This window comes from Podarcis tiliguerta (genome assembly GCF_965153285.1).
Source record: "Podarcis tiliguerta genome assembly, chromosome: Z".
Classification (NCBI taxonomy): Eukaryota; Metazoa; Chordata; class Lepidosauria; order Squamata; family Lacertidae; genus Podarcis; species Podarcis tiliguerta.
Window position 1 is genome coordinate 32,772,676 of NC_139553.1, and position 20,919 is coordinate 32,793,594.

The window sequence follows — 20,919 nt, forward strand, 5'->3', positions numbered from 1 at the left end:
GGCTGGAAATGGCTAAAAGGTTGAATTGAACTGAATTGGTAACATTCAGCTAGCAAGAAGTCCAAATAAGTTTTGTTTTTTTAAAAGAGAAAGTTTAGGGTTGTTGTTTTTTAAAAATGTTATGAACTCTGCAACACTGTTAATGGCAGTACAAAGAAAAGTAACATTTATTTGAAATAAATTAACTGTCAACCTTAATACATCATCAACATTAAGTGATCATCAACACAGCCCCTGTGGCACTGGGCTTCCCTGACAACCAGTGCCCTCTTGTTCTCCTCTCCCCCCACTGAAATGAGAAATAAGCATTCTATCATAGCCAACAGAATATGTGCTTGTGTGTGTCTTACAACAGGTTCTCTGGTTTGCAAATGTACCCAAGAGACGTAGAAGGTTGGCAACCCCTGATAATACTTTAAAGAGAAGTTAATTTTTAAGTCACTTAAAATGCACTGTCCTTACATTCAGAAAGTGGTAGAGCACTGTTATTAAGATCAGGCATGTAAACAGAGTAGCAGCTGCATTCTCATAAGAGAAACTTGCATACTGAGTTAAAACAGTTACGTTTTACAGAACTTCTGTGCATTCTGATTCTGAAGTACACCAATGTAGAGCTCATTCAAGAGCTGAACTCATTGCTTATATCCTTGTTTTATCAGTGGGGCACTTTACATGATAGAGCCAAGCTTCTCCATAACCCAAGTGGTCTTCTCCATAACCCAAGTGGTCTGCTATCCATGCCAGCTTGTCCTTGTGTTCTCATGTGTCTTCCCTTAATCTGCGTTCTTTAAAATGACCCAGAGGAAGAAAACACAGGGAGAAACCCCCCTCTCTCTTGCACACTCTTTGTCCACATACTGGTCCTCTTGGTCATACACATATTTTTCTACTTTTCCCATTCCCCGAGATTTGAGTTACCTTCAGCAGATTACGAGAGAAAGAGGAATTCTGCTGTGCATTCCTACCCCTGACTAGGAGACTGAAGTATTTTGCTTCTGCTTACTCTGCAACACCCCCTGAGCAATTCACACCCTCCTTACCAATGCCACATCACCCATTACTTTTGAAACTTGTTTTTTGTGTCAGGGCTGGTCCAAAACCCCCTCAGGTGCACATATTTTTGTCTCTGGTTTTCCTTCTTGTCCTTCACATCACTTCTGGATGCACGGGAAGGAATGCAGGCGACAGCAAGTTCAGCTCTAGGGCTGCCATTTGCTGAGCTCTAGCTTGACCTGATTGGGTCTCTAATTTGGTTCAAGTATGTTACCAGTGAAAGGACTCGCACATAAAAGCATTTCAAATAGTTCAGTGTTGCTTATTAGAATCTGATTCAACTTTTCTAGTGGAAAACAGCAGCAGTCTTAAGAAGCTCTTTGGAACGTGGAAAATGGATTGGGATATGTCTTTTTTTAAGCCAAAAGGCTATGTATAATGTGCTAGCTTTCATAAACTTTGGCCACATTGCTCCTCTGCTTTCTCTGTCCCCTCTTTGTGGGTGTCCTCAGAGTCCAAAAGGGGCTGGTGAAGACAGGACTGATGCTTGTCCCCCTTTCTCCAAGAAGCGGCTCGCACATTTGTTTGGTTATCCTTCAGGAAAAGAGGCAGCAGGTCTGCAGTGAAGGGGATGTCTCTGAAAGAATGCAGTAGGAAGATGCCAAGGACAATGGTGAGGAAGCCACTGATGGTGCCAATGATGTGCATCAGAACCAGATGCTGCCACTCCTTGAACAGAATGGCAGAGCAAGTCATAACTGCTGTGGTGAAGAGGACGTAATAGATGGGGGTCACTACAGATGTGTTGAAGATATCCAAGGCCTTGTTTAGGTAGTTGATTTGGATGGTGATGGAGATCACAAGGCAAATAAAAAGCAAATAGCTCAACGGTTCCTTCCAGACAGGCTTCCCAGCAAACAGTTCTTTCATGGCAATACCTAAGCCTTTCGCAGATGAGACGGAGAGCGAACCAATGGCAGAGCAGATCAAAACATACACTAAGACGTTGCTATGTCCGTAGCGAGGCCCAGCCACAAAGATGAGAAGAGCTGAACTCACCAGCATGCACACAGCAAACACTATAAATCCTGTGGAGGAGGAGAGAGGAGAAATTGTTAAGGACAATATGAATCTTTTAGGTGTAGCTTACTTCTGCAGGATGTAGACAGTTTTGTTCAGATCCATGAGTGCACAAGCTAGATTCAATTAGTAGAATCTGGTGAGTAAAATACATAGAGGAAAAAGTATAAGCAGCAGAGCTTAGACAGTGGCTCAAAGGATAAGACACATAGCCCCCAGCTTATAATTTTTTTTGCACTGGGTTTGACTAGAACCAAGACCTTCCTCCTTCAGTTGCTTGTACACTGCACAGTGTGCTTTAGAATTCTTATGATACTGTTATGGTTCAAAGCCAACTAAATGTCATCTGTGGGGGAATAAAGAATAAAATAGGTCCTATAAAAATTATTGACTCACAGGTTACTGATTATCAACATGAGTTTTCATTCAATGAAATTAAGGAAAGCACTCAATTTCTGTCAAGCCCCCCTCACCCAAAATGGTATTCTGATGGCGTACATACAATAGGTAAATGAAGAGGGGCAGTTAATACCTGGATCCTTTAGTTTCTCTGCCATTGACTCCAGGCTGGAGACCTCTTCCTCCTGTGGGGCATGGATGACCATCACAGTGGAGCCTAAAATGCTAAGGATACAGCCGATCTTCCCATGGATGTTCAGGTGCTCGTTCAAGAAGTAGGAGGCTAAAACTGCACTATAGGAAGATACAACTGTGTTGAGAAAGGATCTGAGACTGGCATCTTTATTTCCAGAAAAGGGCTTAGGGATTGGGAAACATCTGATCATGTTGTACTTACCTGACTAAAACACTTAGCGCTCCTAGAGGAGTGACCAGTGTTGCAGGGGCAAAAGCATATGCAGCAAAGTTGGCAACTTCTCCAATTCCCACTGCAAGAGAAGCGGTTTGCCATTGGCAAAAAAAAAAAAAAAGGTTAATAAAGAGCAAATTCCATCTTCCTTTCTTACCCTCATGGTGGGTGAGAAAATCACGTGACCAGCAAGAGAAGTCTTCTTAATTCAACATTATCCCCTCCACTTCCTATCAGTAATCTACAAATGACTAGGTTATTAGGCAGGCTAGTAATGATTTTAAATCATAGTAATAATGATGATGATGTACCCCATCCATCTGTAGATGCCCCAGCCACTCTGGTGGTTTAATTTGCAAGGCTGCTTTATTATAAAGTTCCTAATACCAAGGAACTCATTGGGAGCTATTGGAGGTCATGTAAGAAGGCAAAGGGAATAATTCAAGTTGTTGAAATGTAGGTGAAGATGGTAAAATCTTGCATGGAAGTACTTACTAGTTAGCAGCCCTGCCCACCACATCCATTCCTTCAGATATGCATGACCCCCTAGACCTGCGAAGAGAGAAAAGAAACCAAAGGTGAAGTTTAAATGAAAACAGAAGCTGGCCTGGAAAAATTTTTCAAACTCTTAAGAAGCACGGACAGCCTGGTTTCTGGGATTTTTCCCATCCACAACAGATGTCATGGTAACTCTGTGAGCTCCTATTCAATATTACCTGCTCTGACAGCACCTCTGCTACTTAGCTTGAGAAGTCCCTTCTTCTTTAGGATAAAACTTCCTCCAATGAACAGGCTAGAGCTGAGAGCCAGGCCCAGTCCGATGTAGAAGTCGTAACGTCCCATTGAGTCCTCCATTTCAATCACCTCAAGTTTTGAGAGAGAAAGATCAGAGTGTAAATGTCTGTTCCAGAAGAACAGCCATGTTGAATCTGCAATAGCAGGAAGCCTAAAATACAGTAATGCAACACTGGCAGGTTACGTCCTATGAAAAGTTCACTAAATAAGTATTGTGTCATACAAGCAACTCATGTTTTACCTACATGCTTCCAATGGACACAATGTCCTTTAAGTGATTTTTCTGTGAAGTGGCCCAATGTTCACTAATAGGGTAAGCATAACTAGCCTCCCTTTGCTACTTTTCACAGAAGGAAAAGCGGATTTTTTTTCTCCAGGCCTCAAATACTCTTGGGGTACACTGGTATAATCATAACCTTATGGGGTGGGGGGAGAAAGAAGATGGTGCCTGAAGCAAGTTTCCTGTGAGCACCAGCAGAGTGAGTAGGAGCTTTTAAAAACACGGGGAAAAAGACACACTCCCAGAAAACAAGCTTACAGTGGTACCTCGGGTTAAGTACTTAATTCGTTCTGGAGGTCTGTACTTAATCTGAAACTGTTCTTAACCTGAAGCACCACTTTAGCTAATGGGGCCTCCTGCTGCTGCCGCGCCACCGGAGCACGATTTCTGTTCTCATCCTGAAGCAAAATTCTTAACCTGAAGCACTATTTCTGTGTTAGCGGAGTCTGTAACCTGAAGCGTATGTAACCCAAGGTACCACTGTATATCCCAGCCAGCTAAGGACTCCAGGAGTCACCAGACAGCATTTTAAACATCCTCCCTTCCTTTGAGGCTCTTCTAAAGCCCCTCTGAAATCCTGCTGAAGCCATCCAAAACTCCTTGAGGTTATCTAAAACTATTTTGAGGCTAATTACCACGTTCCAAGTTTCTTTCAAACAAAGCCCTCAAATATACGGACGGGACAAAGTAACCCAAATCTAGTCCGGGGATGGTACTCACAAGACAGAGTTATAAGGAACTGGGAATTTCTCTTACACAAGCTGCAGAAATGCCCCCCAAGGAAAAAACAGGCCAAAATCTTATAGTATTTCAAACCAAAAGCAGACGATACAAGAAACATGGAGAGCTTGCACTCTCACGAATTTTCTGTCGACCGTATCTGGCATGGGAAGGATATGGAACCTTATAGGGACTATTTACCTCTCTTGTACTACAGGTGATGTGGGAACTACTTGCTAATAATCCTCCATAAGTCTTTTGAATGGCAAGTGAATACAGTCATAACTCAGGTTGAAGTAGCTTCCGGTTAAGTACCGTATTTTTTGCTCTATAAGACTCACTTTTCCCCTCCTAAAAAGTAAGGGGAAATGTGTGTGCGTCTTATGGGGCGAATGCAGGCTGTGCAGCTATCCCAGAAGCCAGAACAGCAAGAGGGATTGCTGCTTTCACTGCGCAGTGATCCCTCTTCCTGTTCTGGCTCCTGAGATTCAGAATAGTTTTTTTCTTGTTTTCCTCCTCCAAAAACTAGGTGCGTCTTGTGGTCTGGTGCGTCTTATAGAGCGAAAAATACGGTATTTTTGGGTTGCACTCTGCAGCGACCCAGAAGTAACGGAGCATGTTACTTCCGGGTTCAGCCACTTGCAAATGTGCAGACGCTCAAAATGACGTCATGCGCATGCGCAGAAGCGGCAAAACGCGACCCGCGCAGTTGCGTGTTACGTTCTACTCAGGATGCAAAAGGGGCTCCGGAATGGATCCCACTGGCATCCAGAGGTACCACTGTACCTGAAAAAGGGCCTATATTTATCCCCCTCTCCCTTCGAGGTGATGTTGTAATACTTAGGTGTCTGTGCTTGAGACCAAGACTCAGCTGACTTTTGGGCGTTTGTAAGCTAGCAGAATTCTGGGTGTTGGCTGTGACTCTCTGGAGTTGCATCAAACGCATATTAAAAAATTTGAGTTGCACAATTAAAAGTTGCTTTGGCACCCACTTAAAACAAAAAACCCCAAGCCTGGGACTTTTGGGATATAAATTCACTGGAAACATGGGAGGGGGGCGGCGGAAATAACTGGACATTAAACAACATCTCCACAAACCAACCAGGATGAATGTTCAATAAACAGGTTGCCTGGAGCAGCAAACTCAACCTGCGTATTTGCAATTAAACACAAATAATACAAAATGCCAGTAAGTCTCCATATACCTATATACTCTTAGCTGTTTTGTAGGCTGCCTTGAAAGCTCCGGAGTAAATAGGCGGCAAATTTTACTTTAGATACACGCGCGCCCCCGCCAACCACAAACCACCAAGGTAACATAAAACATTAAAGGGGCTTACTTTGGGCGGAAAAGCAGACACTCCCCCTCGCTTTCCCCAGCAAGTAACACCCGTCCCTGATTTTTTTTTAGGGGGGGGTGGATTACAGGTAAAGTAAGATTATAAGGGACCAAAACCACTCCGGATTTATTAATCCGGATTTTTGAAAGGAAGCTTTCTGCTGTTCCCCTGAGAGCGAGGGCCCCCCCTAGGCCTGAGGCGAGCAGGGAGGTCGAGGCCTGTCTAAGGGCGGCGGGTGGGGTGGGGCGCGCCGGTACCTGTCGCTGCTGTCGCTCTCTTCCCTGTCAGGAGCAGCTGCCGGCAGGCCTCCCGCGGCGTCCCTTCCTCTCTCCGCCTCCTCCTCCGCCCCGTGGCCGCCTGTTCCGCTTCCGCGGCTTCCGGGGCGGAGCAGGCCACCTTTGGCACACTTGGCTGCCGGCTGCCGGTGAGTGACTGGGGAAACGGGGGTGGGCAAGGCGCGCCCCGGGGGGACAGGCCTCACCTGAGCACTGCTGCTCCCAAGCCCAGCTCACCGAGGCCTCCGCCGGCCCCAGATCTCTCCCTAGACCCTTCCTTTCATTTCTCGGGACTTTTCCACTTTCTCTCTCTCCGCGCTATCTCACCCCACCCCAAAGGGGGAAAAAACCACCTTCAGGGCTCCCCATACCCTCGCAACACCTCCGATGAAAATAGGAGCGGCCCCCTATCCCATAATGATGATATGGGATATTCTGGGCTCAGATCCAGAAACCAGGATGGGGGGTGGGAGGACAGTCAGAGGGCTGAAAATAGGGACACACGGAGAGTCTGGGAGCCTGCACCCTAAACAGCACCCCAAGACTCGTTCCTTACTCTTCTCCAGGCCCACTGCTATCCCCTGTCTGCTTCAACGCCCCCCCATAACCCTAATGAGCACCTTCAAGAGCATATGGAAAGAGATATCCCAGCACTAAAGCAGCCCCCACAACCCAGGTCCCCCCCCTTTCCTTTCTTGCAGCTCGAAATTCTTCCTTCCCCCACTTTGCAGTGGCCCCGAGCCCCAGGCTTTGCAGTGGCCCCGAGCCCCAGCCCTGCCAAGGAGGTGTAGGAAAGAACCCCCCCCCCCGAGTTGCTCTTTTTCTCCAAACCCACAGTTATTCTCTGCCGCACCACCTTAGTTTCGTCGATGCCCCCAACCCTAAATGGCACCCCCAAGAAAGCATTGGAAAGAGATTCCCCAACCCTGCAACAGTTCTCCTTCCTTTCTATCTCTTCCCCAACTCAGAACTCTTCCTTGATTATCCACACCTGTTGCCTCCACATTTGAGAGCTTCCCTCCCACCCAGCAGAACCAGTGTGGTGTAGTGGTTAAGAGCGGTAGTCTCGTAATCTGGGGGGTCTCCGCTCCTCCACATGCAGCTGCTGGGTGACCTTGGGCTAGTCATACTTCTTTGAAGTCTCTCAGCCCCGCTCACCTCACAGAGTGTTTGTTGTGGGAGAGGAAGGGAAAGGAGAATGTTAGCTGCTTTGAGACTCCTTAAAGGGAGTGAAAAGCAGGAAATCAAATCCAAACTCTTCTTCTTCTTCTACAGAACGTGGGCTGCATGGTTAAGCCATAGTACTCACTTCTACAGGAGGCTGAAATGGCCACCAAACTGGATGGCTTTAAAAGAGGATTAGACAAATTCATGGAGAGAGCATGACTATTCATGGATGCTAGCCATGATGGCAATGCTTGATAATCTCCAAAACCAGAGGTGCTATTGCTTCAGAATGCCAATTGCTGGAAACTGCAGGAGGGGAGATGTGCTCTCTCATGCTTGGGTCCTGCTTGCGGGTTTCACACAATATAAATTGAAGCAGAGTTTGTGTACTAATTAAAAAATAAATAAAACGAAGAAATTAAAAGAGACTTTCTGCAACAGACCAAAAGCCCATCTAATCCTCCATCCTGTTCTCAGTAGTAGATGCCTGTGGGGAAATCTGCAAGCAGGATGTGAATGCAACAGCACTCCCCTCACTTGTGATTTCATGCAGTTGGTATTTAGAGGCCTGTTGGCTCTGACAGCGGAGGAAGAATGTAAACATTGTGACTAGTTGCCAGTGATAAGATAAATTCATGCAAAATGGGACCAATTCTTTCTTAAAGCCATCCCAAGTTGGTAGCTTTTAGTATCATTTAAATGCCCTGCTGTATGTGTAAATATGGTGGTTAAATGATACATTTTAATACACTTAAACTGGGCGCAATTTTAAATCAGCTTTGATGGGGAAAGCTCCATGCTTTGTATGGAGAAGGTCCCCAGTCCAGCCTCTGGCACTTCCTGTATCAGCATGGAAAACTAACACTCAGGGTAGCAGCTTTGGTCTAGATCAGGTATCTTCAGCCTTTTCAGGTCCAGGGCCCACCTTCAATCCAAATTTGCACCTGGGGACCCATTTCTTATTTTTTACCATATATTTGCATGGTGGTAATGCTCCTCTTGTGACCCACCTTGGAAAACGCAGCAATTCACTAGTGGGTCCCAACCCACCAGTTGAAGACCAATGATCTAGATGGTTTGATCATCTGACTTTGTATAAGACATTATTCAACCAGATCCATGCACAATGCAAGGATTTGGTCTTGTACCTGCGGTACTCAATGATGTCTTCATTCAAGTAAAGTCTGTTTCCCCTCCCCAGTTTAAAATAATATGGTTTCCAGCTATCCTGATTTAATTCATATCTGATATAGCCATTGGATAGTCTTGCAGAGCATTCTTTCCACACAAAAAAGCGGTTATTGTGTAATGGCTCAGAGATTGAACCACAATCCAGATGCTTAATCAGCCTCAGCCCCTTCGCTCACCTGATGTGTAAGGAGAATGACTGACTTTGCAGAGTTGTTGCAGTACGATACTGCATACTAAGTGCTTTGAATGTTCCAATTATTTTTCAAAATACTAATACTAACTATTATTCAACATACTTTGGTTGTGCCCTATCTATGGTCCTTAAAAAATGCTTCATTTTAGAGTCAACGTATGAAAGTTTCATACTGGTAACCACTAAAAAAGCTGAGGATAATCTGATTTCTGAACTTTTTTGCCTTTTTTGCCAGTATGGTGTAGTGGTTAAGAGCGGTAGTCTCGTTATCTGGGGAACCGGGTTCGCATCTCTGCTCCTCCACATGCAGCTGCTGGGTGACCTTGGGCCAGTCAGTCAGTTTTATTGCACATAGCCAAAGGCTGCCGCAATGTACACAGAATTATTTGACAATTAAAAGAAAATATACTACCTTGGGCCAGTCACACTTCTCTGAAGTCTCTCAGTCTCACTCACCTCACAGAGTGTTTGTTGTGGGGGATGAAGGGAAAGGAGAATGTTAGCCGCTTTGAGACTCCTTAAAGGGAGTGAAAGGCGGGATATCAAATCCAAACTCTTCTTCTCCAAACTCTTCTATGGTAAGTATGGCAACCATAGTGCCATCCAGATATTTTAAGATAACAATTCCCATCACCCTTGCCCATTATCATGCTGTCTGGGAATTTGAAGTCCATAACATCTGGATGACACCACATTCAATTCTAATCCAATCTAGACAGATGCCAATGGTCAGGGATGCTGGGAGTTGTAGTCTTCAATACCTGGAAAGAACCATGTTGGGCTACCCTTGCTATAGGTAAACAAATTATTGCCTGCAGATTAGCTGATCCTCAGCTATAGAGAGAGAGGTTATGAGGGATGGGGGAGAGTTCAGGGGAAGAGTTCAAGGGAATTATTATTATTAAGGGAATTATTATTATTATTATAATTATTATTGTTATCGTTGTTGTTATAGAATCTCATTCATGGGGACAGAAACAGCAATTTGATGTATTTAATCTCACTTTAGTAGCAGGCATTGTTTGATCTACAGACATTTTTCTTTTCTTTTTTTAACTGTTGTTTTCTGCATTTATGTTTAGTTTTTTTGAATGGTACAAGTTTTTATAAACGTTTGCGTGAAGCAAGAAGAGGAGAGATGGCATCTACAAGTAATGCATTTGTTTCTTTTATGATACTCTGGTGTTGGCTCTGTAGTTCTTTCTAGAAGAAGGATCTAAATGCAAATATTACTCCTGCCTTTCTGAAATTATCCAAAAGAGGACTGCAAGCCTTTGGAGTGTGATTAGGGGAATGGAGGGGGCGGACTGGAGCAAAAATGTTGATGAGCTGCTGTGTTTTGAGACAGTGAAATCTGTAGCCTTTTACACATGTGGCATCCATTGCCAACTTTATATAAGGTTTTACTGTCACTAGTTCAGTGCCAGGGAATCTCCACTTTTACTTGCCACCCAGTCAGCACCCAGTGCTTCATAAATGGCAGTATCTTTACTCCCAACGGCTGCATTCTCCTTATGCTTCAAACAGTAATCTTATACTGTACTGTATGATTCCTGCATTTCTTTGATCTTGTGTGTATGGTCTGTGATCAAACCTGATTTTCTACACTGCTGATCACACCTTATTTGAAAGAGCTAAGAATGACTTTTTCAGAGTATGGGGTGGGGAAGAAGAGAGAAGCTTTGCTAGCTTGATTCTGCTCTTTATCTTAAAGCTGTTGAGTTTTGCCCTGTCATATGAGTGAAACTGCAGCTCAGAGTAAATTATGGAGACCGTAGTCGCCATGTGGGCAAACCCTTCTGCTTTTACCATCTTGCCTTTTATTTCTTAAGCTGCCAGTTGCATCTGTGGCTTTATTGTCCAGAATATGCTTTTCATGTGTGGTGCAAGTTCTCTAGTTCCTTCAAATAAGGTGCTTCTGAGCAGAATGCATTTGGGTGTACTACTGCTTTGAGGATATTAGCAACACAGCAGGTTGGATAACAAAGGTTGAGAGAAGCTACTTTTAGGCCAACAGGTAACCATGCTTTCTCTTTTCTTGTTCCCTGAAACACAAGAACAAAAGATGAGCAAGAACAAAGATGATGCTCCCCATGAATTGGAGAGCCAGTTTATACTGCGACTGCCTCCGGTAAGAGACCCTTTGCAATAAATAGCCTGAAAGTGCTCTGTGCTTGCTTCCTGATTCTATTGCTGGAGGCATGAATATGGGTTGGTACAGTGGTACCTTTCTGTACACCCATGTTCAGTCCACGTCTTCAGTGCCTGCATGGGCTGGGTGTCAGGAGCACCTTCTCTGACCTTCCGATCACAGGAACATAGGAACATCAACACAGCATTCCCGAGGAATAGGTCCTGGTGCAGTGGACTCACATTTGCTCATGGGAGCACCTGAAACGCAGCCGAGTAACAGAAGCAAAGCTGTGGAGGTTTTGTTGCATACGTAATTTATTTCTTCTAATTAAACAAACAAAAGAACATAACAAACATGTACGAGAGAAACAGCTCTCTCATACTGCCATCTTGTCTCTAAACAGGTCAAAGAAAAAAACACATAGTGCTAAGGATGGAAGTCTGAAAGAGTAGCTTCCTCTCCCTCCTTTAGACAGAAAGGAAAACAAACATGATCTGGTGATCCTTGCAAAGGGAGGGATGAAAATGCTGACAGACCCTCTACTTACGGACCCGATCCGTTCCAGGGTGCCGTTCGCACCCTGAAAAGTCCGTTAGAGTGCCGCTTCTGTGCCTGCATGTGACGTAATAGAGCGCTCCTGCGCATGTGTGAAGCACACAGATTGCTCCTGCACATGCGTGAAGCGGCGAACCTGGAAGTAAACATGTCCGGGTTTGCCGCATTCGTAACCTGAAAAAACGCAACGTGAAGCAAACGCAACTTGAGGTATGACTCTGTTGTAAACTCTGCCTTTTCAGGAACATGCTTCTACTGTGCGGAGGGCAGTCCAGTCTGGAAGTGTCAACTTGAAGGACAGGCTCACCATAGAATTGCATGGTAAGAGGACCAGGTCAATGAGTTCTTACTTCTTGGGAGTTGTATCCAGTGCTAGTCCTGCTCAGAGTAGACCCACTGAAATGAATGGACATGGCTAACTTTCGCCTATTAATTTCAGTGAGTCTAGTCTGAGTAAAACTTAATCAGCTAGAACACTTGACTTTTGTTGTTACACATTTATTACCTTAAGCTATTCATCAGGTCCTGCAGTTTGGAACGCCCAATCATTAGGAAGCTATTGGGTGGGGCTACATGAAATTGCTGGGGAGGGAGAGGGATTGTTCTGCCACTGATGCCTCTAAAAACAGTGGAAAAGTTGAATTAGTTTTTTTGTAAATGGGGGTAGTACAACTGGTCTTTTCTCCTATCTATACTTCAGGAAGATAATATATCTAATCCACGTTCCCACCTGTAATGTTGGTTTCCACATGCATGAATATCACTTGATTTGATTGGCTGTTCAGTAGGTGACTTATGTGTTTGAGGTTACATGAGCGTTATTTTAATGATAACCCATTCACATTTGCTAGTTATCACTGAATGTTGCTGCACAGTTCTGCACAGTATGCCAGTATTATTATTTTTTGTTATAAAGGAAAACATGATTGAGATGTATAGGTGTCTTCCAATTTATGTGTGATCGACTCATGCGTGACTGGGAAATAATTAAATAATTCAATCCAAACCCAGAAATGGCAGGAGGGAGCTGGCTCATGAGGAGACCCTCTATGGAGCCTGAAGACGATGCCAGTGAGGGCAGAGGAAGCCCCGAAGAGACCGGAAGCACAGTGGGGCTTTGTTCTGGCTGCTTAGCCTCCTTGTCTAACAGCCGACATGTGGGGTAGCTCAGGAGCAGGAGCCTCTTTCCCATGCAGCCTCCAGCTGACCCCAGAATGTCAATTCTAGTTGTGCATATTTTTTTGATACAGTATTTTTGGTATGAGAGGGAGTTTAGAGGGTGCGCCACGCTTTATACGATTTCACTTATGTGTGCGGGGGCTGGAAGCAACCCCCTTGTTAGTGTGAGGATGCCTGTATAAAATGATGCGGACACAGAGAAGTTTTTCTCACTCTCTCATAGAATTTGGCATCCAGTGGAGCCAAATGTTGAGAGGACAGACAAAAGGAACAACTTCTTCACATAATTTGTAATTGTAGTTAATAGTTTATAGTTACTGTGTAATTTGCTACCCCAAGATGTAGTGATGGCCAGCAGCTAGGATGACTTTAAAAGGGAATTGGAGAAATTCATGGCTACTGGTGGCTGCTAGTTCTGTTGGCTACATTACCTCCAATATCAGAAGCAGTATGCTTCTGAATACCAGTTGATGAGGAACACAAGCAGGAGGTTATTGCTCTTATGTCCTCAGGGTGACCATTGAGGCAAATAGGAAACTGAGCTAGATATGCCTTTGGTCTGATCCAGCAGGGCTCTTATGAAGTAGCGCACATGCATACATGTTAAACATGCCAGAACTGTGTTTTGAATTGCTAATAAGATACCACGAATCTTCAAGTGCGAGCCTACTTTCCTCTCTGCAGCAGATGGCCGCCATGGGATTGTGCGAGTAGACCGGGCCCCATTAGCCGCCAAGCTGGTGGACTTGCCTTGTATCACAGAGAGTTTAAAAACAATCGATAAGAAGACTTTCTATAAGACAGCAGATATTTGCCAAGTAAGTATTGTCTCATGGTCTGGATATCAGACTTTCTCTGTCCCCCCTGTGTCTTGTACACAGTCTCAATTTTACCCCCACTCTCATTTCCATGCTAGAAGCTCTTTATGGATGTTCTACGAGGTAAAACATCTACACCCAATTTTGAGTGTGAGAAATTCCTTACAGGTGGCTGTTCCCCCGAAGCAAGAAAATTGAACGGTCTTAGAGAGGCTTGTGCCTAATACTGTTGGTGACAAAATGGTTGGTTGTCTCCTCTTCTCCCCAGTGCTTTCATATCCAACCAGTGCTGGCTTCAGATTTTGGCCAGCCTTCAGGCACAATGATCTCGATGGGGCCCTTATCTCCATGAGTTCAAGAATTCAAATACCAAAATAATAGGAAGGTACAAATATTACCTGGTGGCGCTGTGGGTAAAAGCCTCAGTGCCTAGGGCTTGCTGATTGAAAGGTCGGCGGTTCGAATCCCTGTGGCGGGGTGCGCTCCCGTTGTTCGGTCCCAGTGCCTGCCAACCTAGCGGTTCGAAAGCACTCCCAGGTGCAAGTAGATAAATAGGGACCGCTTACTAGCGGGAAGGTAAACGGCGTTTCTGTGTGCGGCTCTGGCTTGCCAGAGCAGCGATGTCACGCTGGCCATGTGACCCGGAAGTGTCTGCGGACAGCGCTGGCCCCCGGCCTCTTGAGTGAGATGGGCACACAACCCTAGAGTGTCAAGACTGGCCCGTACGGGCTGGGGTACCTTTACCTTTACATATATTAAACAAAACCTATACCATACTGAAACTTCAGATGGCTACATCCATAGCCATAAATAAGAATAATGTGCAAAAATGTGTGATAATAAAGTTTAATATTACCAGCAAAATAGTAATATGAATGTTACTAGAGCCTTTGGGTATCCAGCAATGCGAATCCCTGACATTGACCTTGCATATAACGGTTGCCTCTCTTTGTGGGGATTTAGATGCTTGTGTGCACTGTGGATGGTGAACTATACCCTACTCAGGAAGAGCCAGCGCCAGCTAAAACTCCTTCAAGTACCGATGCTAAAACTCCTTCAAGTACCGATGTCAAAGCCAATAAGAAGAAAGACAAAGACAGAGAGAAGAAGTTCCTCTGGAATCATGGCAGTGAGTAGAATATTTCATTTCACCTTCCTTACTCGACTTTGTGCCCGCTTCTCACTCTACCTCCAGAAAAGTCCCTTCCATTGATCCTCAAGGAGTTGGAGTATCGTTTGCCAATACAATACGACTAAGATTCACCCTCACCCTCTTGGTTTCTTCGAAATCGGGGAGCTGCCATTGGCTGTTCTCGTCTTTGCTGCCTAGCTCACTGCTCAAGGAAAGATCCATTTTCCCTTAGTAAGTCTCAATGCCCTTCAGCTCTCCCTTTTGCCCTATCTAATTAATTTGCTGTGCTGTTCCAGTTACTCTCCCACTGAAGAATGTGAGGAAGAGGCGATTCAGGAAGACAGCAAAGAAGAAGGTGAGTTGCATCTCCTTGTTTGGTCTTAACTTTGAATTGTTGCTCACACATGCTGTGGCAGAAAGCCAACCACAGTGCAAACTGAAGCAGGCTAAAAGTTCCACCAAATCAGATAAGTGTTCACCAGTCTGGCATGATTTCATTGCTACATTGACAAGAAAGACAACAACAGAGGGTCACTAGCACAGTTGTGTCTCCATCTAGAACTCTCAATGAATGTATATGTGACAGCTTGCCATAGTTAATTAAACCCATAAGAAGGACCTGAGCTCAATAGCTTGTTTTCATTTATGATTCCTAGCAACTGGTATTCAGAAGCAGGTATGTGTCTGATACTGGAGGTAATATATAACCTTCATGAGTAGTTGCCACAGTTTCAAAAGATGCACATTCTTTCTTATAGGAAAAATCCCACTATAGGTTTCCATTCTGGTTTCTTAAAAAACAAACAAAGAGAAATCACATGTCCTTGACTGACAAAATGTAGTAATCCAGGCAGCAGGAACAGATTGACCAGTCTTGTGTGGTCTGTTTTGTTGTTGCTGTTTATCAAGTGGAATTCCCATGATTCACTGATTTATGTTTTTCAGTGTATAAAATAAGAGAGCATAGAATATTTTAAGGCAGCTTCCCCCAACCCAGTGCCCTCCAGATGTTTTGAACTTGTACTCCCATCCTTGCCAGCCCAAGTTGCCAATGGTCAGGGAAGATGGGAGTTGCAAGAGAGAGTGGGGGCCCCCACTGTGATGGGGAAGGCTATGTGCTAAAGTGTGCCAAATGATCCTGAATATGCAGATCTAAAAACCGTAAGAAGTTCCTTGCTGGAACAGACCAAGGTCTGACTTATCCAGCATTCTTTGTGAGAATCTGCGCGATCAGGAAGCACTAAGTGATGTGCCATAAATTGTCCTCCCTGGTCTGCTGGTAGACCACAGTCTCCTTTCCGCCCATCTCCATTTGAAGGCCTTTGGAGAAGAAGTTGTGACTTGCTTGGAATAATTGCAGGAATCTTACAGGATGGCTCAGGAATGCCTTTGAAAATGTAGGTAGAAAGGTTGCAGGTGTGTCTGTGGCATCCAGTAGGAATGACACTTTGGGCTGAGGCACAACCAACTTGTGGGTGCATAATATTGTTTCTCTTTCTTTCTTCCTCTCTGGCCCAGTACATTGAGTCTCCAGATGTGGAAAAGGAAGTGAAGCGCCTTCTGAGCACAGATGCTGAAGCTGTCGGAGTCCGTATCCTTTCTTTCTAGTGGTTGCTTTTTATGTAGACCAGTTTGCCATCCTTGCCTGAATACACAATTGCTGAATGTATGTTTGGGGGCAGAGGTATCCCACAATCTTGACCCCAGCAAGCATTGCATGCTTGTCCTCACATGCATTGTGTGTCTCCTCTCATCCCCCCCCCCCCACGACTTCCTGCATGTTGCTCTGGTTAGGCCAGCTGGTGGTGGCTGTTGTTCTTTTTTGCATTTGTATGGATCAAGTAGAATTCTGTGTATGGCAAAGACCCAGAGTGGAAGAGTCTGCTTGCATCTGACTGAATGTGAGCAGACATATCCTGGCGGCATCTTTCTTAGGATTTATGGCACTTACAGAGGCTAGTCCATTAGGGCACCTTGGGCACTGCCTTGCTAACTGTCCTCAGTCTGCCCTCAGCTGGCCACATCTGCTTGCCTTGCTATTTTCATCCAGTCTGAAAAGTGGAATTGCTTGTCAGCTTCCTCTTTCTCAGTCTCAGTATTGCCCTTGTAAAACTCAGCAAGGAGGAGGGTGGGAACAGAACCAGAGTTATTGGCTCCACCTATCCTTGTCTCTGGTTGTACCTACTGTTCGTCTCCCTACCTTCTCCCCAACTAGTTCCAGTGGGTACCTGCCACCACTGCGTTGTACCATACCTGTTCAGGAAAGCAGTGTGTGCAAAAACGAACAGGTGTAAACATCAATTAATGTGCTTCAGTGGAAAGCTGGAGAGTGTTTTCTAATCATCTGAAGAATATTGCTGTAGCATCAATTTTCCAGCGCAGATTCCATTTTTCTAGAGGATGCCTCCCTATTGAACTGGTTTTTCCTTGACTCTTCTGTACCTGTTCTGAGGCTGGGAGGTCATTGCCGAAGATGAAACAAAAGACCCTGACAACCATGGTTCACTCACAAGCTTGGATATGTCTTCTCCTGGGCTGTCTGGACACAAACCAAGCCATGGTACTGCAGGTATTGTCAAACTTCAGTAGCTCCCTAACTTAAAGGAAGAGCTGTAGATCATCTTATCTTGTATGCCAGAGTTTGAAGGTTCAGTCCCTGATAACTTAATAGGTATTTTGTGGTTGTATATCTTGGTTTTATTCTGTGAACTGCCCTGAGACCCCTGGGTGTAGGTAAAGGTAAAGGACCCCTGACAGTTAAATCCAGTTGTGAACGACTCTGGGGTTGCGACGCTCATCTAGCTTTACTGGCTGAGGGAGCTGGCGTTTGTCCACAGACAGTTTTTCCGGGTCATGTGGCCAACATGACTAAGCTGCTTCTGGTGAAACCAGAGCAGCGCATGGAAACAGCACTGTACCTATTTATCTACTTGCACTTTGGTGTGCTTTCGAACTGCTAGGTTGGCAGGAGCTGGGACCGAGAAACGGGAGCTCACCCCATCACGGGGATTCGAACTGATGACCTTCCGATTGGCAAGTCCTAGGCTCAGTGGTTTAGACCACAGCACCACCCGTGTCAGTATATAAATTCAATAAATAATAATAATAACCTCCAGTTAAAATTATTGGGAACCAAGTGATGAGAAATACCCCTTTCTGCTTGAGTTCCTAGAGAGACACTGCCTTTCAAAGTGGACAGTCCTGGGCTAAATGAACAAATAATCTGACCTAGTATAAGGTAGTTGCCTGTATTCATATTCCAACTTGTTGATGCTTACATTTCTAGATGCTTTCATGCGGATGGCTAAGTACAAAATATATAGATAGTAGCTTTTGGGTACAGTTTTCGGACCCAGTGGGGTAGAGAAAAATTTCACCTGGCCTGGCAAGGAAGATGGAGGTCTTTAAATTAAAACAGCGTCAAGGAGGCTATTTGTTACCATGCTAACCAAAAGGTTAGCAACACTTTTCTAGGATATTTTTTACTGTGCATATTGTAAACCCTTTTTCTTGTTGCTTCAAAGCGATAGAACATGCTGAGCTCCGGGAGATGTTTAAGGATGTCAGCAGTACCAGCAGTGATGAGGAGGAGAGGGATGACCTGAACATCATGGACACAGAAGAAGACTTAGCGAGGAGACTGCAGTGCAAGCTGAATGAATCAGATGGGCAACAGCAAGAAAATGAAGGGTCCAACCAGATGGGTATGATGCCTGAGGCCCCCAGGGAGGGAGGCTGTACAGCAGATGGGGTGGTCAACTTGAATCAGGACCTTACTCGGCTTGTGCCAGAATGTGCAGAGGATTGTTTGACTTGTTTCTGGAAGTGCTAAGTTATCTGCTCTGTCTTCCAGCCATGGGAATCCAGAAGCAGATCGACAACCTGAAAGACAAGTTGCAGGAGACCCAGGAGCGCAGAAAGCGCCAAGAAGATCTCATCATGAAAGTAGAGAACCTAGCCCTCAAGGTGAATTCAGCATCACCACCCCTTCTCTAGGACCTAGAGAAAGTCTAATAGAAGCCTACTCAGCTCAGCTGAGTTTGGCAGGTGTTTATAGCTAGTAGGCATCTTGTTCAGCAGAGACAATAGTCCCTATGGTGGTAGAGTATACGATTTGCAGAAAGTCTCAGGCTCATTCCCTGAATATCCAGTTAAAAAATAAATTAGGTTGCAGTTGGTGAGTCTCTGACCGAGACTCTGGAGAACCACTGCCAGTTGGGGTAGACCAGAGATGGGCAATCTTTTCAGACCACGTGTCACATTCCCAGATAGGCAGCCTTCTGGGGGTGAGTAGCACAATAAATGCCAGATTTACTTTTGTGCAGTATACGTCCATCACTGTCTTCCATGCAAGCAACTAGGAGGCAGTAGCAGAGTTCAAGGACGCATTCCAGCCAGACAGTAGCGTGCAAGGGAGGTTGTGAAGTAGGGCTTCTTAGGGGTGTGGCTTGGGGAGATTCCCATGGGCCAAATAGAGCAGCCTGGAGGGTGACATTTTACCCCCTGGCATGATATTTATGCACCCCTGCAGTAGACAGTACTGAACTAGAATGTCAGCATTCTTCAGCCTTGAGTCTCCAGGTATTGTCTGACTACAGTTCCCATAATCTCCACTTAAGTAATTGTCGGGGATGATAGACGTTGTAGTCCATCAACATGGGGATCCATGGCTAAAGGAACACAGGATGGTCAACAAACTGACCTCATAGAAAGCAGATTCGTCTTGGGGAGCAGGTAGATAACCCTAGTATACCAGGGCTCACTTCCTAGACAATAATTTGAGAAAGAACCTGAATAGGTAACCAAGTTTTAAGGAGAGTAATACAGCCCTGTGCTGTTTTCATCTTAACCTGTGGCTTGAGAAAATCCACACCCTTGGGTTTTTCAGCAGCACAACCTGCGATTTTGCCACAGTTGCCTTTTTTTGTGGTTGGTCTGTGTGGGAGGTCAGTGCAGGCTGAAGACCCAGCTGTGCGCATGAAACTGCCCTTTGCAAAAGAAAACCTATATGTGTTGTGTTCTTTTGTTAGAAAAGTACAGGAGCAACAGCCACATTTCCTGCCCATCTTGTTTTCCAGACCCGCCTCCAAGCTGTGCTGGATGAATTCAAACAGCAGGAAGAGCTAGAGAAGCAGCAGGTAAGGTGGTCTGTAAGGCTGACAAATGGGGAAAGAGCAGTACAGTTAATCAAGCTGCATTGTGAATCCACAAGCAATGCTAAAGTCTTGCCCCCATGTGATAATGAACCATATTTTCCCAACTGTGAACTTGAAAAGCTTTTCGTCATTTGAGAAAAATTATGCTGTGCTCTCTGGTAAGATACAGGGAAATGCCTGCCAGTAGCTGAACTGTCCGCAAGTGCTTTGTAGTGTGGCTTAAGAGCTCTTAACCATATTTTGTCTCTCTACATTCTGTTTCTCTTCAGCTGGCCTCTCTTCAAGAGCAGCTAGAAGCCCTTATGGAAAAGTGAGTCCGGCTTTGACACACCAAGCCAGAACAGATGTGATGCCAACTGAAAAGCTCCAGAGATTGCCTGCCTTTTTTTGGGGGGGGGGGGTCCCTTTTTAATTCATCAGTGTTAGATGGATTTGGTTCTATGACTAGGAAGCAGATCCCTGTCAGTTTTTGATGTTTTATTTGCACAAGGGACTGGCGTTTTGCAGGTAATGGACCAGACCTGTAGACAGAAAGTACCATCCCTTCAGGGGAAGACACTGGTTCCCTCAAGCACACACACATGGTCGGTCTCCTGATGAAGATAGAAAAGTCTTAATTACAGTCTTGGTCCTTAATATTTATTACAATTTGCTAGAAGCTACCCAGAGTGGCTGGGGCAACCCAGCCAGACAGGCTGCATAGAAATAATGATTTTTAAAATATAATTTAAAAAAATAATTTAATTATTTTACTTTATGCTGAGCCAGCATGCAACATGCTCATTTTTATTTTTTATTTTAAAAAAGCAGCTTATGCTCCTAAGAGTAGTGTGAAATTAATTCCTTCCTTGGAAGAGAGTTGTTAGGGCACAGTGCAGAAGCGACTTGTGAGAAGGAAAACACCACTGTTCCCATTCTTCATGTACTGTTGTCTGTAAGAGGTTTACCTACAAAATAACAGCAAATAAAAATGGTATGTTTATTGATCTCATATTTTTTGTAATGTGGACAGTTTCTCCAAGATGGTTGAATACACACAAGCTACCGTATTTTTCGCTCTATAAGACGCACCAGACCACAAGACGCACCTAGTTTTTGGAGGA

At 44.8% G+C, this 20,919-nt stretch overlaps 2 protein-coding genes across 16 annotated transcripts; one reads left to right on the plus strand and one right to left on the minus strand.

The window, feature by feature from the left end:
* Positions 1-143: 143 nt before the first annotated feature.
* Positions 144-6,408, minus strand: LOC310669886 (magnesium transporter NIPA2-like). Of its 3 annotated transcripts, none has more exons than XM_083424355.1 (6): positions 6,274-6,408; positions 3,598-3,745; positions 3,377-3,433; positions 2,870-2,960; positions 2,606-2,766; positions 144-2,081 (listed from the first exon to the last, which is right to left on the minus strand). In XM_083424355.1, exons 2-6 carry the CDS (start codon positions 3,734-3,736, stop codon positions 1,444-1,446), a joined length of 1,086 nt encoding a protein of 361 aa, XP_083280481.1. In that variant the 5' UTR covers positions 3,737-3,745; positions 6,274-6,408; the 3' UTR covers positions 144-1,443. The 3 variants fall into 3 exon arrangements, with proteins under 3 accessions (XP_083280481.1, XP_083280482.1, XP_083280483.1); XM_083424356.1 differs by having other exon boundaries at positions 6,017-6,276; XM_083424357.1 differs by having other exon boundaries at positions 5,882-6,276.
* On the plus strand, positions 6,380-20,807 carry TAF7L (TATA-box binding protein associated factor 7 like). Of its 13 annotated transcripts, none has more exons than XM_083424348.1 (13): positions 6,380-6,440; positions 9,925-9,993; positions 10,900-10,973; positions 11,774-11,852; positions 13,395-13,528; positions 14,492-14,657; positions 14,957-15,015; positions 16,179-16,251; positions 17,113-17,229; positions 18,185-18,364; positions 18,514-18,626; positions 19,691-19,798; positions 20,086-20,807. In XM_083424348.1, exons 2-13 carry the CDS (start codon positions 9,981-9,983, stop codon positions 20,128-20,130), a joined length of 1,161 nt encoding a protein of 386 aa, XP_083280474.1. In that variant the 5' UTR covers positions 6,380-6,440; positions 9,925-9,980; the 3' UTR covers positions 20,131-20,807. The 13 variants fall into 13 exon arrangements, with proteins under 13 accessions (XP_083280474.1, XP_083280478.1, XP_083280470.1 ...); XM_083424352.1 differs by having other exon boundaries at positions 19,739-19,798; XM_083424344.1 differs by having other exon boundaries at positions 14,957-15,014; positions 16,172-16,251.
* Positions 20,808-20,919: the final 112 nt, after the last annotated feature.

Excerpts from the sequence above, each read along its gene's own strand:
- LOC310669886 (XM_083424355.1), bottom strand. The coding sequence starts at position 3,736 with ATGGAGGACTCAATGGGACGTTACGACTTCTACATCGGACTGGGCCTG. Across the intron at positions 3,434-3,597 it reads CAGAGGTGCTGTCAGAGCAG|GTCTAGGGGGTCATGCATAT; the intron begins GTAATATTGAAT and ends CTCTCTTCGCAG. Across the intron at positions 2,082-2,605 it reads AGAGAAACTAAAGGATCCAG|GATTTATAGTGTTTGCTGTG; the intron begins GTATTAACTGCC and ends CCTCCTCCACAG.
- TAF7L (XM_083424347.1), top strand. The coding sequence starts at position 9,339 with ATGTTAGCCGCTTTGAGACTCCTTAAAGGGAGTGAAAGGCGGGATATC. Across the intron at positions 9,421-9,924 it reads CTTCTCCAAACTCTTCTATG|TTTTTTTGAATGGTACAAGT; the intron begins GTAAGTATGGCA and ends ATTTATGTTTAG. Across the intron at positions 15,016-16,178 it reads GGAAGACAGCAAAGAAGAAG|TACATTGAGTCTCCAGATGT; the intron begins GTGAGTTGCATC and ends TCTCTGGCCCAG.